At 43.7% G+C, this 17,662-nt stretch overlaps 1 protein-coding gene across 1 annotated transcript in view; it reads right to left on the reverse strand.

Annotated features, from left to right (window-relative positions):
* Positions 1-2,106: 2,106 nt before the first annotated feature.
* The window catches only part of CERS3 (ceramide synthase 3), a 38,569-nt gene continuing 23,013 nt past the window's right edge, over positions 2,107-17,662 (reverse strand). Inside the window, exon 10 of the mRNA XM_056347596.1 lies at positions 2,107-9,225. Coding sequence (XP_056203571.1) covers positions 9,094-9,225 — 132 coding nt within the window. The 3' untranslated portion in view covers positions 2,107-9,093. The remainder of the gene's footprint in view (positions 9,226-17,662) is intronic.

Here is a 17,662-nt window from a genome sequence, read left to right on the forward strand (position 1 = left end):
CAGATTCCCCCGGCACAGCTCTGGTGCCAGGGGAGTCACCAGGAGAGCGCAGCACCTCCGGGAAAGGGGTCACTGGTGACACCCAGGTAGATGCGAGCCCTGGTCCTCTGCACCGGTACCGAACACCCGCTCCCAGGAACACATGTAGTGCTTCTTCACCGGCGACACACCAGGCGCTTGTTTCACGGATAGAGACCCACCAAGTGGAAATTACCAGTTGCAAGAAACACTTCTGCACCCCAGTCTTCAACACTCTCTTTGTTTTGAAGGGCAGAAAGACGGACAGGAACGCTCCACGGAGCCGTGCCCGAGCAGGCAGCCGTGTCCTGCTACTGCCGCCTGGCGGCCCCTTGCCGCCATAGCCAGGGGACCGGTACCCGCGGGCCGCTCCCTGGCGGAGGCGCTGGAGGTTTCCCGGTGCTGCGGGGGCTTCCCGCAGGGCCCCGCCGGGCCGGGCCCGGGCACACGTGCTGCCCCAGGCCGGGCATCGCCCCGGGCCCGCGGACCGGCACCGCTGCCTGCTGCGCCTCTCACCCTGGCAGCGCAGCGGCACAGAGCATCACCGATCCCTCGGCAGGCAGTAAAACCCTCTCTGATGCATAAAATGGAGAAACTTTGGGTTTTCTCTGTTCTCAGCCTTGTGTTACAGCGCAGGAATTTGTCCTCCTCTCACTAACGTCCAGTGAAAGGAGCATGGCCCTTCCATGGACCAGAACAAGGATCCTCAGTAGCAGGCTGGCAGCTCCACGGCCCCGCGGATCCCTGGGGATGCAGGACTGACCTCACAAGCTCTGGCTAAGCTCTGACATTGGTTTTGGATAAGTTGCTCAATGATAAAAAAGGAATATCATTGCTCACAAGAGATGGAGCAGCCGTATTTGCAATCCACAGCGCAGAGACGCAACGGTGCCGGTTTACAATTCCCCTGGTGTCAGCCGTGCGTGCCGGGGCAGGGGAAGGGGTAAGCGTCCCAGCTTCCCACTTGCCTGGATTTTTTGTCAGAACAGAATCACAACTGGGCACAGGAGGGGAAACTGCTGTGCAAAGTGGATGTGAGGGGCAATGTCTAAGTTCAATAAAAGCTGTGCGTGCCCTGCAGTACGGTATGGGTCACGGGACAGTCCTCACTTCAGGCAAAAGGGGCTGTTGCTAGTGTCCTGCTCCCTGATCCCTCAAGTGCCATCCTTGCAGGATCCAAAGGATTCAAAGGGGGAAAAAGCTTCAAACATACAACTGCTATCTGACCTCACTGTTCCTTGCACTAGGGAAATGTATGAAACCTTCTTTGGTTGCTGAATAATTTGTCTAAAGGAAATAGCAAAGGAACTAGGCAGGATTTGCATAGCCTGGGAAGACTTAGCACAGCCTGGTAAGATTTAGCTCCTGCTTCCCACAGATTCTTCTCCTGAAATACTGGGACTTCTCCTGCATTGTCTGCAGCCCATGACATAACCAAGAAACTCACCCGCACGTGTTAGCACTAGAAAAGCCTTTCAGCAGCTTTCTCCAGCTCTTCGCTGTAGAAGGCAAACACACAGATCTTCTAGGAGCTCTTCTAGGGCTCTCGGGGAATCTCAGTCAGCCGGGAAAAGCACAAAACCAAAGCTGAGATTCAAGCGGGCGTCAGGCTCACCCAGCAACTGGAGGTGAACCAGTGAACAGTTTCGGCCCTAGATGTTCTTGCTGCTCCTGTGTACAACGTGGGGTCATTGCCACAGCTACAGGTCTGCTGGCCTCCGCTTGTGGCTAGCCTGCCCCAGCCCCAGCTGAGTCCCTCCCTGGCCCCTCACTCACATGCTGGGAACTTTCTAAAGGAGTGTTTCCCAGATCCTGCTGCCTTTGCTCCTGCCTTGGGAACTCATCGGCTGGGCTCAATCCGAAACCGCTGGTGCTCGGGGAAAAGGAGTTGTCCTGGCTACAGAGTTCATCTCAGAGTCCAGGCAAAGCTGGCCTCTGCTGCTTGGGAAGGGCTGACCCCCAGCGTTACTGAACCACCATCTTTTTCTTCCTCGTTCTTCTCTTGGGGCTCTTTTTTCTTCCTAGCCTTGTTCCTGCTTTGCTTTGTGATTCTTGGTGATGTCAGTTCTGTCTTCAAGCTGCTGCTGTGTTGCCCCAGCCATTTTCCTCCAGTTTTTCTCTCCGCTCCCTTTCCTCCTCTGGCTCAGCTGCCTTCTCACACACTCACACATGAAGGTGGTCACGGTAACCACAGCTCGCCGTTTGCCTCTTCATGGTAAGTTTGGCTTTGGATCACAGGCTTCAGCATCCCAGTCTTTGCTGAGGTTTCGAACAGCACCAAGGACAGGCAGCAGACTGCTTGCTGAAAGCGAAGCTTCTGGCTTGAAAGTGGAGGGATTGCCTTCCCAGGGATGTCATTCAGGAGATACATGCCCAGCCTGGGCAGGGGCAAAGGCAGAGCTGTGCTGAGGCGAGTGTCCTGCAGACAGATCTCCTTGCCTGGGGAGGATTTTGCCCAGGGCTGTGCCCTGCTCCTGGTGGCTGGAGAATGCAGTGCCAGGCTGCCCTCACCACTTTAGCTGGTCGCTTGAGGTCTGGATCCAGTTCTCATCAGCACCATGGGAAATGCTCCTGGGAATTTCAGTGGAAATCTAATCATCTGTTTCACTGCTCAACTCTATTAGTTAGACCAGCTTCTTTTGTGGTAGGAAAAGTATGGACTTTTCACCACCTGAAACAACTGCCTGGGAGCTGTTTCTTCCCACCCTGGCTCAAAGCAGAGTAATATTCTATGGCTACAAGGACATGCTTCTTGCACTTCAAAGTTACTGTGGATAGGGTTTATACTTGTTATTCCACTTAATGTTTCTGACTTTGAAATGATTATGGGGTCTCCTCTGAATGCTTTATGGGGTAACAAAACTCCAGAAGAACAGGGCCCTTTCCAGCTGAGTAAATAGAAGATATTTTCATAAATCTTCAGACTATTGGAACATCAACAACATTATCCTACATGGGTTGTTATGACTTTGTATTTGAAGAGTTGTATGTTGAAGCTTAGACCTGTGCTTTCAGCCTCGTTTTCTATTAAGCTAGGAACTTCAAGTAATCCCACAGAGGGTACTTTAGTTAAATAAACTCTCAGAGCCCTACTTCAAGTTCTCTGTAGTCAGCTAGGGTGAAGATTACATTGCTTTGATCATCTCCGCATCCTCAACTGGGAATCCCATTCTTCGACGAAGGATCAATGCCAGAGCTTTACCTCCTCTCTGCTGCTTAAGACCTTAACACACATGGATGACAGGACAGAATAAAACCATGGGGGTTTTCCTGCAGGAGTCCTAGTTTTCTGGGCACTTATTTCCCCTCTCCCCCATTATATCCCAGTACTTTGTGAAGCTTCCCCTCTCATGCGTGATATAGCTTACACTTCAGTAGGCAAGTGAGTTACCTTAGGAGTACCTGCAAGCACTGCTGCTACTACAGGTTGGAGCAAAGACAGGGCACGGAGAAATCTCTGCTGATTAGCCTTAAGCAGCAACGCAGGTGACCCAAACCCAAACACGAGCTGGACAATGGGAATTCAAAGAAATGAACCTAAGGTTGAAGTAAGTTCCTCACTCAAGGTGTGCCCAACCCCTGCAGCACTGAGCAGCTGATTGTTGTGCGCAGGAGCAGCAAGGACATCTAGAGCTGAAAATGTTCACGGTTAACACCCCTCCTCCCCCAAAACATGTTTCAGAGTACAAACCTACCTCTGCCTTGTACCGGAGTGGGAGAGGGATTACCCTGGGCTGTTGGTTCGGTATCCACCTCTCTACCTTTCGGTGCTGGCTGCTCTCAGAAGTGAGTGATGGCTGCTCTGACTTTGGCAACTTCTATAAACCAAGTAGCTTCATGCGGAAATATGGAGACGGAGTAAGAGAAAACACTCCCCACTAAAAAGCTGGAGAAAACAGCCTTTAAATGAGTTTTTCACACCTACATCTGTAAGAAAAACCTGTGCGACAAGTTGGCCAAACCCTCTGCTGACTTTTCTTCTTCTTACTCGTGAAGCTCTGTGCAGGAGACGTCAGCTTCCTCTCTCTGACGCTGGTCACTCACGGTGCCACCTTGCTCTCTGACACACATTGGTTACTCTCAGTCTCTAAGCTGTGGGCATCAGATAGATTTAATAAATTTCATAAGCAGAAATCACATTCTCAGTGGGAATATAGATGTCCTGTGCAACCTGTGACGAGTCAGAGGCATTAACCTCCTCAAGGTCCACACCTTGGGCAGCCAAAGCTCAAACTCTATAGGCAAGAAACAAACCCCTGGCTCCATATGGCACAGACAGAGCAGAAGGGAGCCTACAAAGCTGACGGGAAAAAAGGAACAGACATTTTCAGTGAATTTGAACATGACCAATGAAATCAGCTCAGAGGTACGTTCCTGGCTCATCTGCTGCTTGGTACAGAAAGGCTGCCCAGCTCTCGGGCAGCTAACAGCCATCAAACCAGCTCTCTTCGGCGTTTTCACAACCAGGCTACGTTCTTATTCTCAGCACGGACTTTCATTTCTGCCCGCTGGTTATCTGTTGTTCTTCAAACCCACAGCTGGGGGAAGTGCCTGTGGAGATGGTGTTTTTCTTTCTAAATCAGCAAGATTTTATTTTTTTAAAAATCTTCACAGTTTGCAAGTTGTTTGTAGCCAAAACTCACATATCCCTGTTCAATTTGTTTTCCATCTACTTTATTCTTACTCATAAGCTTAAAAAAATGAATTCAGATAATAAAACCAAAGTATTCTTCTACAGTTCATTATTTGGGCTGAAACACCTTCCCTTGTGTTTGTTTGCCTATGGGAATAGATGGCAAGTCAGAACCTCTGTGATCTTCCCAACTAGGGAGGCAGAAATGGAAAGAATAAGAAATATGGAACAGCTTTTCAGCTGACACAAATCAGCACAGCTCCCTTGTTTTTAGTAAAGCTTCCCTGCTTTTGCCAACTTCAGATCCATGCCTGAGTTGCCTCAAGTGATGAGCCATTTAGGTAGCAATCCCACGGAAATCTAACAGGGCAATAGCCCCTCAGTCTATGTATAAACATAAGCACTCCTGGGAAAAAAATAATTATATCTGTATTTGCATATTATTCTGTCATTCCCCAAATACACCTAACTTCAGAAGCAGCCCTAATATGCACAACAAAAACCAACCGAGTACAGACAAAAAAATGTGTCAGCATTCTAGAGCAAGTAGTTCCTACTTTCCAGTAGTTCAACTTTCAAGTACCTTAGTCAAAGGATAAGTCTTGAATAATACAATGATGGATGGCGCACCCACTCATTTTGCTTCCTCTCCATTCATGAATTACCCAGGAAAAACCAAGTTCATTTACAGCAATCGCTGTTACTTCTTTAAGAAGGGTGTGGGTCATCCAGCCTTCTCCAGGGAAGGGAAAAACTTGACAGAGTTAAGGAATTAGTTCCTGAATGGGCCCTCACTGGAAAGCTGAGAGGGAATGGGAAGGCAAGAGGAGGTCACTGCAAGGCAGGGAAAACAAGGAAATCCTTACATAGATACCTGTTTTTAAAAAATATTTACTTAGTGTGTAGTGTAACTGACCAGACAAATTCAGTGGCATTAAGAACAAGCAAAGATAATTGTACCCGACAGTACAAATTGACAACATGAGTTCTGTGGAGTAAAGGAGATCTGTGAATCAAATCCAGAGTAGACTGGTAAATCTATGTAGTAACCAAGTACAGAGCCAGCACAGTATATGTGGACAGGAATACCTGAACAAAATTCAGAGAAATTTAATGGAACAGAAGAGCTTCTGCTGAACCTAACGGACTAGAATTTAATTTTCCGTCTAATTCTATCATAAATATTTTGGCATGGTCAAAGTGACGTAGCAAAGCCAGACGCGCAGTGTCAAATCATTAAACCAGGACTCGTTTTGTGAAATGGTAAAATTAACGTATTAAAGCCTGTTGTCTGTGCCAAATGCATAATTGTTCTGCACTTGCATTTTGAGACTCTTTTCACAATAAGATTTAAAAAATGTTAAGGGCATTGAATAGACTGAAAAATCTTGAAGCACCATGACATCAAATGCTTTGGCATGAATTGTGTTCCCCATGACCTCAGCTTCTGGTTTCTGGGTTTCTACCAGCAAAAAGTGGCAAATGAAATGTGTGTACCTTCAGGAACGACAAATCTGATGTTAACACAGGACACGTGTCCAGTCCCACTGTAACAGTCTGTTCCCCTTCTTTCTGTGCTGTGGGCATTAATCCCCAGTGCCTAGTGGTTTGCGTTCAGAAATTTTAGGTCTCATCACTTTGGTTGGCCATGACAGTCATCCCCTGGAAGGGCCTTCCGTCATGTAGTTATTCATTGTAGTTATGTAGTTATGCAACGTCATGTAGTTATTCAGTTGTTTACTGTGCTTAGACTTAATCTTCACCTTCAGGATGTTATTTTCATCCATATTCTTCTGTACCTGTCCAAAATTTGCCTCAATATTCTATGTTTGAACGTCTTGATCTACCTTTTACTCTTCCTGTAAGACCCTGGTTTCACATCAATTTAAAACAACAGGTCTTGTAATTAGGTTGGATAACTGCAGTCCAAAATTTTTCCGAGGCAGGACTCCAATAGAGTTAATTGGCTTCAGTGGGAGACTTGTCCAAGTAGGAAGGGCAGGATTTGGCCTCAACGAGACTATAAATTCCAGTTTAAAACTCGGTAGTTGTTCAGAGGCTCACTCCTGTGACAACATCATTCTTCGTGTTTCCTTTCCTGAATTCCTTTCCTAGTCATAGCAGGAAAGCTTTCTGGCACCAAAATTAAATGATAATACTCTGGCCATCTCCCAAAACCCTGTTATGTCTTGAAGAAAACATCATTGTCTCCACTGCCCTCAAAGGGAGTGTAAAGCCTCCAAGACGTCGGGTTTCTACATTTTGTTAGGAAGGGCCAGTTCTTTTCATGTAGGTCATAAACAGGCCCCAATAAACAACCGTGACCCTGCCAAACTCACCAGTTGCTTTAGATGATGTAATAAGTACTTACACTTCCAATAAACCCACAGCGCAGTATTTAAGGTATTCTCCACAGCTATGTAAGGAAGCACGCTGCTATACAACAACTACGGAGGGAATTCTGCCTGCTCAGCCCAAGCAGCACAAGTTAACTACAAGCTCTGGTTCAGGGGTTCCATTCCACTACCGCACACCTCCCGTCCTTTTCAGAAGCTGTAGGCCATGATCCTTTCTTAATTCTCTTTGTGGTAAACATAAACGTTTGGGGTATTACGTGGTCCAAAATATAAGTAAAAAGTTAAACACAGCCTAGTTCAACAGACCATACATAGGGATTTCCATGCTACCAGCCCCTGTAACAAAGTACTCCTCAAGTTTCTTGTAACTGCACAGAAAACATTTCTTTCTTCATATCTGAGATCCCAAACATTTCCCGTTCTTTCAAATGCTTCAGTCACTGAATTATATCCCCCTTTGCCACGGAAATCTTGAGAAAACAAGTCAGTCATGCAGTGCTTCCCGTAGGTCACCAAGTTCCTGCCTGAGCAGCCTTAAGGGGAAAAGAGCTTTTCCAAACCCAAAGCTCTGCACCAAGGCTGCTCGAGCAGTGGTCCCCCTGGTCTCTATCAAGCTACTGGGTTTAGTTCACCAGATGATCTCAGCTACCGTAGAACCACATGGAAAGCCGCTGACCTCTAAAACTTATTACACAAATCATTTATGACCTTGTGAGCTAATGCATCTGGAAATGAGACTGGTACCACCCTGTTTAAAAGGCCCAGGCTCTCCTGGAAAGTCCCAGGACTAAAACCACTGCTGCACTCTGCAATAGCCTTAGAACAAAAGTGCAAACTTTGCATAGAGGCACTTTTGGTAAGAGAAGCTGATCAAATATCCACTGTTTCTCCACTTCTTACAGCATAAACAATGGTACGTGGCCTAAGTCACATACATCCAATTTTGGCTCTAGCCGATGTGATTCCTGGTTTTCAAAAAGAACAGAGATGGGAACACAGATCCTGCTTTCAAATGAATACGCAGCACAGACAACGTGACAGCGCTTGCCAGTTCCATGCTCCCCCAACGCCCAGATACATGCAGTGAACACACAGGAACCCTGAAACAGAATTTATCAGACTCACTCCTGAGAAGACAGTCATCAATCCCCACAGGAAGGGAATGGATGAGATTTCTTTTTAATCTTCTGGGCTGTAGATGGGTCAGGAGCAGGGAGTGTTCAGCGGTTTTGAAGACAAATAAGAAGTGCAAAAAACCTGTGCGAAGACCGAATTTTCATTGACTGTCTTCCCTCCCCGCTGCACCTTCTGTTCTAACAGTGGGCCAAAATGACTGAGATGAAAGTAATTTGTGAACCCGGAGCTCAGTGGAGAAGCAGGGCTGAGTTTTGCTGTTTAAACAGTGACTTCTTTGACAGGTAAATCTTAGAAGAACACAGTATCTGAGCTGCCTATCACACAGCATATTTTGGAGAAAGACTTTATTTTTGCAGTGAAGCCAGCTCTTCACAGGCAAGTAATGTGAATTCCTCCACGTTAGCTCCCACTGGCCTCCAGGAAATGAAATCTAACTCAAAAAATAGCCATTCTGATGAGGGTTTAAACGAAAAATAAAGACTAAAATGCTAGTCACGATACACCACTGTCAATTTTTTCCCACCTTGGGTAATTTTGGTTCCTAATGGAGTTCATGCTACCTACCTACCTAGGTAAGTAGGTAATTTCACTAATTTAACCCACAAAACATCTATGAATTAAACTGTTTGGTGAAATATATCTTATAGCAGATTGACAGACATTAGGAATCAATGGGATGCTCCTGAGCTTTGACCTTGTTGAGCACTATCAGTCAGTTTGTCCAAATGATTTTCCAAACACTTAGCAACAATTCAGAAAATGGGCCATTAACACATTTTGTCTTGTTATGCAATTTTCCCCTCCCTTCTAAACTGGGCATTTTTCCAGGTCCAGTAGCCAACAATAAATCAATCACAGTCTCTCACAAGCCTTTTGACTTAAATCCTGTCCTGTAGGTTGAGTTAAAAACAGAGCAGAAATCACTGCAGGAGACAAGGCAGTAAGGGGCTACTGGTGACTGCTGTTTAGGAGATGTTTGCTTGACCCACAGCTGTTCTTGTTGCCATTCTTTGTGGACTCCTCTTCATTATCTGTTACAGAATCCTCCTCCTCTTCATCGCTCCGTTCATCTTTCAAGTCCTAGGGAGAAGAAAGCACTGTGAGCATATTCTGTACTTGCAGTATTTACTGTCAGATAAGTTACCAGATTGCTGTTATCAGTGCCGACCTTTCAAAAGCCCCTACAGATGCCAGACAAGCAAGTCTTTTACTGTTAGAGAAATAGGTATCTGGATCTTTACAACGACCTTGAAAAAATAACCAATTAATTTATTTAGCCAGGTGCCCCCATTTGTAGCTGCAAAACGAAAAGATGGCGCACTTAAGTTCCAGAACATGAGACGTCCTCCCTTCTTGGAAATTCCCCATCCTCCTCTGAAGACAAAACACCCCTGTCTTCCATCTGCCTCAGCAAATAAAAGCGCTAAAGGGAACAAATGTAAGGAAAACTAAATATACTAGATAATATCAAAAATGTCCCAGGAAACTCCTCCTCCCCCCAGAATGGAGGCTGACATCCAAGGACAGGCCAGTTCACAACACTTTAATTTTGCAGAACCTAATGTTCTTTAGACAAAATTTCGTCCAGGACCTTGGCCCAGTCATTTGACCTCTTATTGCTTGTTTCTGCTTTCCCTTGTAAAGTGTTACTAGTAATCCCCAGGTGCTGTGGGATTAATTAAGAGTTGTGAAGTGCAGGGAAGATGAAAAGAATATTGTATAAAAGCTAAGTATGATGAATACAGTTGCCCAAACATAGAAGTTGAGAGGCTGCCTGCTTCTGACAGGTGTAAACTAAACAGTGAATAGTCGTGCCAGCATCTCCTGCTATCAACTTTGCTTAAAGAGACTTACTGACCCGAAAATATTCTCCGCTGCCTGATGGTGTATACATAACACCAACATTTGCAAAGAGGAGGCTGTGTCTATACAGCTATCATATACATCTTGGGTATATCATCCTGCTGAGGGAACTATCAGGGAGGACGGGATGGCTGGTCCATTACCAGGGACGAAAGGGCGTCAATGAGACAGATAAAATCCCTTACAAAAATCCCTTCCCAGCTCTATAGGAACATCTTCTAACAATTGGCAACCATGCTTCATCCCCAGACAGTCAAACATAAGACTCACTAATGAATATTTCCACCACACAGAGAAAAGACATTGCGTCTACCCAGTATTTCACAGCAAAGGTTAGGGAGAGAGAAGACAATTCTGTGCTATTTGTCATGGCACGTAAATGCACCGTTAGTCTCCTATTTCTCAACTGCTACCATAACCCAAGACCCTACGATGTGTTCAGAAGTTTGGTTCAAACAATCGAGGCTTTCACATTAAAACCAAACACCTCTATGTCCCTTTCAGTGCAACAAGCTTACAAGAGCAGTGCCTGCCTCCCTAGAAGGACTTGCCATACCAACCGATGACCTGCTCTGCAGACTCAGGGTAGGATGCTGTAGTTAAATTCCTTCTACCTAAGCAGTGGCTGAGAACGGAAACGAGATCAAACCAGGCACCTAAGGAACTTTTCCCATTTCCAGCAGTTTCCTGTGTGAATGGCAGCTGCCACTGGTTGTCTCTTCCAGTTACTTGGAAGGTGACTGGTAGACCTGATACCACCTGATAGAATCACCTGATGCCCTCTAGTTCTTGTGTCAGAGGAGATGGGCAATAGCTATTCCCTCTCCAGCATCGCATGATTTAATAGACCACCTTTCACTTAAAACCAGGAGTTTCCCCGTAGCTGAGGATCAAAACCTGGGCCCTCACACCGTGGCTGACAATTTACCCCTTAGCACCAGGGTATCTAGTTTGTTAACTGGAACTCCCAAAATTTAACAGCCAGTGTTGTCAATGTTCAATTGAGGACTGCAGGTGTCGCGGCGTCTATTCGTAGTGCAGGGGTGTTTGGCCTGCAGGACCATCTGCTGAGGGAGCCCTGAGGCTTCCCTTCCTAACAGAGTACGTTGCCTCCAGAGCCGTGGGCTGGAGCTGGCAGGCACGTTAGCCCTTGCACAATCTGCTGCCTGTACAGTCACACCAGAGACCACTCCATCATGGATAAATCTGTTCTCTTTGTCATCTTTCTGGATCTCAGCTAAAAAGGCAGAGACTGCATGTTCTTCCTGCTCCAAGATTGATGTGCCGAAGTCAGAGATAAGATGCAGAAAGGAGAAACCAGTGCTGTTCCTGCCCATCCTGTATCTGCTCTCAGAATGAGCTAACAACTTCACTTTCTTAGCCTGCTGGTCTGAGGTCTTTCTGAAGCGCCAAATTCATACACAGAAAATAAATGACAGCTTAGTAATAACTCATCCAGTTGCAATCTCATATCCCTTTATATATTACGCTTCGAGTAAAATGTATAGGACTAAAAAGAAAATTAGAGCCTAAACTCCATCTCATCAGAAACTATAAACTTCCTGGAGATTTTCTTTTGCCTTTTCCCTAACAACATACAAAGGGTATCAAAACAAACAAATCTTACTGTAAAAACTGTAAGATAAACTTGGCATGCCATCAGTTAGAGAAAAGGAAAGACAGCCTTTCCCACACAAACAATTTATGAGGTTCTGCCTCTTTCAGATCACCTCTCTCACTCCTGGTAGTTTTGCAGTTTGTATTTGCAGTAAAAGACAAACATTGAGGGTGTGCGGAGAGGCGTGTTACTGTTTTGCTGCCAGAAATATTTCAGGGGGGGGAAAGGAAAAAAAAAAAAAAAGCAAACTAAACCTATGTACGGCGTCTGATGCAGAACCTGCTAGACTCACTAGAAATACCCTCGTCTTCCTGAGCAGCCCCTGGCTGAAGCTGCAAACATGGGGAGTGACGTGGGAGGAGCGTGTTTGTGCTTCGTGGAGGGGCCTAAGCCAGTAAAGCCCCTAAGTGCGTATTTCATTTTGGGTACCTCATTGTCATCCACAGAAGTTGCCGGTACTCAAACACATGCTTAAGAATTGCTGGCATTCTGCTTTGCTTTCAACGATAGCTGATAAGTGACATTGATTCCTGGGCGTTTTTTAATTTCCTATAGGAATGAGCTGGCATTTTCAGCATGGAACTGGAAACTCTTGATAGGATTTGCTTCCCAGTTTTGATGCCGTCAAGCTGGATGCTGCGATTAAAGGCACTGTATGTAGCAATTAAAAACCATGTAAATGTTTTTTTCCGGCACACAGGAAATCCCTGCGTTTGAGATAATGTCTTACAGATTTCAAAGCAGCGGGAATTAAATTTCTTTGTATTATGAAGCAACCGTTGCAAATTTGCTGAATTTTGGGAAACAGGACTACTTTCGAAATTCTAATATTAATCAGGAAAAAATGCTGCTAAATCAAACCTAAATTTGTATTGTCTTTTTAATCATAAACCTGCTTCCTGACCAAGTGCCTCTACAAGTTCTTGATTTAGATGAGTCTGGCCATTTTTGTCTAGCTTAAGTGACAGAAGAGAACTTTAAATAGCCATAGCTTCATCTGTAACTAGAAAAACAAACAAACCTGTCTTTGCAAAATGTTTAAGCGACCATTATAAATATATTAAGATATCGTAAGCAAAGTTTGTGCATCTTAACTTTGACCTCATAAGACTAACAAAAAAAAAAAGTAACATTTCTTGGATTTTCCCCGCTTTAATACCAAGATGTTTTCTCTGAGCCCCTCACATCATATATTATAGTTGCGTTTTCCAACTCAAAGACTCTGCTCTTACTGTCCCTGAGCAACAACAGATGAATTTACTATCAGAAACACAAGAGCTGGCAAACTGTAAATACCACAACTGAGGCAGTCATTAATACTCACTGCTTTGGTTTAATGGCATCAACTGCATTTATTATACTTCAGATGGTTTAGGGTAACAGACAAAAATGGATGTGTATATTTTATGTTCTGGATGACTAACCAATTTAATCTTTCTAAACGGATGAATGGTTTCAAGGTTTATGAGAAGCAACACTAATGCTATAAAGTCTGCAAGAGAGCCATTTATAGTGAAGCCAAAGCCGCAAACTTTTATAATCTTTTTTCCTTTTGTTTAACCCTTCCACCTGCTGCTCAGTCTGCCTCTTTTAGTTAAATGAACCGTATTTGTTAAGGTAGTTTTGGCTTCTTGCATTTCACTGCTGTTAGAGCATGTATCATTCAAGTCACTAGCACCACATCTTATTACATGAACAGTAAAGGCTCTTCAAGAGACATCACCAAGGAAAAAGATTTCTTGAAAGTAAGAGATGAGCAAGCTTCCTAGGTCGCTTCCCAGCCTCTTGTAAGCAAAAAAACATCATTCAAATCTCCAGCTAAAGTAAAAGAGAATTTACTCCAAATTGTGCAAGTTTGTCTCTCAATAAAGCACTCAGAAATCACTTCCCTCTAGTCAAGTTCTTGGCGCTGCACTCTTTCTGCTGCAGCTGATGAGAGCATCGGGAGAAGGACACGGCTATGCTGGAAGACAGATGGAAGTGGGTTTCCTGTTTCTACATGCTGGCGATACAATCTGAAGCTCACTGGTGGAGAAGCGGGACCGGGCAGACACCACCCATCTCTCCTGCTCCCCTTTACTGGGTACATGGCATCTTCGTCCATGTGCATGTTGAGGTCGCAATGCAGCCATGGCTTCATATCTGATACACAGTAGTTAGAAGTGGGAAGTGCAAGAGCAGAGGAAAAGACAATGTCAAGCCATATTAAAAAAAAAAAAAAAAAAAAAAGCAAAAATAATTGTAGCAGTGTGGCAGTGTGGATTGATCCTATAAACAGCGAGGAAGCCTTAGCAGCATGCCTTCAGCTTTCTCAGAAAGGGAAAGGCACTTGATAGCAAATGGATCGTTGGGTCAATGCGGCTTACTGCAGGTTGTCAAGTCAAGGTCTCAAAACGTAAATTGTTACTGTAATGACATGCTCCAAAACAGAAATAGCTACTGGGGCAGCATGGAGAAAAAGAAAATGGCTGAGAGATATCTGAGCTGAAGACATTTCCGCAGTGAAGTTCAGGGTTTTTTTTCATGAATCTGCTTCCAATGCAGCTTCTCTCTGGTTCACCCTGATAAAGGCACATAATTTTTAAGAGGCATACCATAACTTCGGTTGGCATTATGAAGGCAATAGTGTAGGGTCTGCTTCATAAATTCATGGTGTAAGGTTGGGAGTACAGTGGTGGGGGGATACTTGTTTGCTTTTTCAGCTGACCAGCTGAAAGAGAGGACGGCACAGGCTTGCTGTGCCTTAGCACAGGCAAAAGTGGGCAATATCGGTCTGTATCATTCAAGCTCTTTCTCACTGGTGTCACTGTGTCCGTGTGTGGGTGGGAGATACACCAGACCTAACTCATCCAGTGGGATCAACACTGACTCAAGGTTTCTCAGCAGCATAAGGAGATTTCAGTTTTGCTCTTGCCTGGACAAGACTAAAACCAACCTATCTTCTGGGTTAAGCATAATTTATGTCCACACAGTTAACTGGATTTCTGCTACCAGGTATGGATACAGAAAAGCAATTCACAGCTGATTCTGGAATTTTAATTATGTGTTTTCTGATTTGCTACAATTTAGACATTTTCTGATTTAAGTTAGGATAAGAATAAATATTTGAAAATGTATCTTATATGAAAATCAGAATGTCCTAAATCTTCTATCTTAAGGTAGAATTAAGAATATTTTCATTTAAGTATCTACAAACATATTGACTAGATCTTGATTTTTCAGTGTAAAGACAATAAATTTGACAGCACCTGCACATATGGAAACAGCTTGCAGTACAAAGATGAAAGCTGTTAGTCAGGTCAGCAACCACTGACTCAAATAAAAGAGATAACAAACAAGAGAGATAATAAAAAGTCAGTCCAAATAGATAGAAGCGGGTACTCTTCTAACAAATAATACTATAAAGTTGATGAATCTCTGTGTTCAACATGTTTAATTCAACATCAATAATTCAACTCAGCTGACATATGGCTTAATACATCTTTACTTTCCTGTGGAGACTAAGCAATATACATTTGGATTCGGGCATACTGTTCTGTATTTCCAGCCTGGAAGATTTTATTGGAAAATATATTTCCCTTTTCGGCTTATACACACACTAGGCAACATAAATAATGTTGGTCTTCCATGGAAGATGCACTGTTGGACTCTTTTCTGCAGTTTTTAAATGAAGATGCAGACTTTCTAGGTTAATTGTGTTTGACATCTTGTGGCCAAAACTCCTCTTATTTAATCTCTCTATTCTATGTAATACCCGTTCCCCAAGCTTTCCACTGAGTTTTCAGAGAGAACTCAAAGACGACGTATGAAAAACAGATTAAAAGAAAAGTTACACTAACCCCACAAATAGTGAAAAGAACAGTCTCATAAAACTAGATGTTACTATTATAACATGTCCATGATTTTGATTGAGGGAATAAATTCAACCTCAAAAAAATATCACCTGTGTTGTCACTCAGCATAACACACCTGTAACTGGGGCTATAATACCCTGGCTGTTCAGAAGAAATAAATCTTTGTTTACAGTTAATCAGGTACTCTGTGGTTTCAATAAAGTCTGCTAGCTGTGTTATTGAAATCCACTAACTAAACCTTGCACTCAAGTGTATGTGGCTTTACGATAATGTCAAAAGCCCAGGAGGTACTGAGTGAGTCATAATGTCCCACTGCTTTTTGAATTCTTCCAATTTTAAATCCACAGTTGGCAAGGAAACAAAGAACAATATAATAGGCATTTGATGCTGTTCTCTATAGTGAACTTTTTTTTACCCTAAGACAGAACTTGCATTAAGCCAAGGAGTTCAGTGGTATGAACTTTTATCAGAACATGCACTTTTATACCTTATAAACGATTTTTTGGCAACAAAACAGCTGATCAGACACTTGCACTTTTCTCAGTGAGGTATGATACTGCACTTAGGATGAATGTTTTGAAATAACACAGCTGCTAAAGAATATTCCTACAGAAGCCTTATAGCACTATTAGACTAACCTGAAACCACAAAGTGTACAACCACATAAATGACAGGCACTTCTACCCAACGCGTCCATTAAGGTGCTCATTTCTCTATTTTCATTGTTAGGAGGCATTCCATTCCTTTTGTGATGTATCTAAAGGTTACTTCTATTTAAACATTATCAATCCAATTTTCAAGTCACATACCTAACAAGTAATGTCTTTTCACTTGACATTCACATCACAATACCTAAAATAATTTCAACGTTGTATCTATAAACACCCTGATATATTGAGGCTGGATATAAAATACTTTAAGTAGTACCTAATGAGCACGCTTTCTTAAATAGCATTGGAAGTCTTTGAGACTTGTGTGCTTAAGCACTTGGTGGTGGCTTTTCTTCACTAAAGTTCAGCGTGCTGCAAGTCAGGTATCTGTTCAGAGACTGTTCTCTGGGGCTGCTTTATAACCAACAGAACGAGAAATGGCTCTTCCCAGAGCGTGAGCTGCCCCACCGCTGCTGGGGTGAGAACACTGGACACAGAATATTGCTCACTGGAGACACCATTCGTCCTCCACTGACTACACGGGGATCCTTGAACTTGACCTAGACACAGCTTAAGTTACACAGGACAAATCCTACCCTCACACGCTTCACACCCATCACCGCCTGACTCGACTGATAGACTGATGAGGTTGGTTGGTTTGCTCTCTGATGGTGTGAACTCTGCAGTGTGCTGTGCCCAGTCAAAAGTTGTTAGAATTGTGTTACAGGGGAGAGACTGCTCCTTTCAAGATTTCCTCCCTTCTTCACATGTAATAAGGATTATAGAGTACTCCTAGGGAAAACATTTCCTTTAAATATAAGATAGGACAATTTCCGTTCTCAATTGATATTAATCTATCATTAACTAGATTTATTTCAAGCTTTTTTTTTTTAATCGATTCAGCAGATTGCAGTACTGCGAACCCCTCTGACAGTATGAGAATTACTCACCTCATAACAAAGTCACAATTCAAACCTCTGCAGCATATATTAAAAATAGTAAATGAAGGCACCAAAAGTTCTGTAGAAGGCCTAGGATTTGCTCTGTGAATTCATTTTTGGCAATTGAAAAAATACATATGCACACTATATATATGTATAGATTTTATATAGGTGCATACATGTAAAACTAGCAACAAATGGAACATTTATTTCATAAATGTCCTGCTACAAAATTAAAAGATATGAGCAGTTAACAAGGGAAGCCAGAAAAAACTGTCAGCAACTGCCCTTCTGTGAACAGCAAAGCAAAAACTTTACCGTTTGTCTTCCATCTGCATTAGGAACTTCCACATAAAAAGAGTCATTTAGATCAGGGATTTACTAGAAGTAGAGTTGGCCTGTGCCAGACACACATGCAGAGAGAGGGGCGGGGGTGCTTGTTTGGCCAGATCCATTGCTGGTGAAAACTAACACAATCGCATTGACTTCAAGTCGAGCCGTGCTCATTTATACCAGCTGAGAACCTGGCCCTGTATCAACACCGCAGACTTTGCTGAACTGGCCAGGGCAGGAGGCTTTGCTTTCAGAATT

This window comes from Falco biarmicus, chromosome 7 (genome assembly GCF_023638135.1).
Source record: "Falco biarmicus isolate bFalBia1 chromosome 7, bFalBia1.pri, whole genome shotgun sequence".
In the NCBI taxonomy this organism is placed as follows: domain Eukaryota; kingdom Metazoa; phylum Chordata; class Aves; order Falconiformes; family Falconidae; genus Falco; species Falco biarmicus.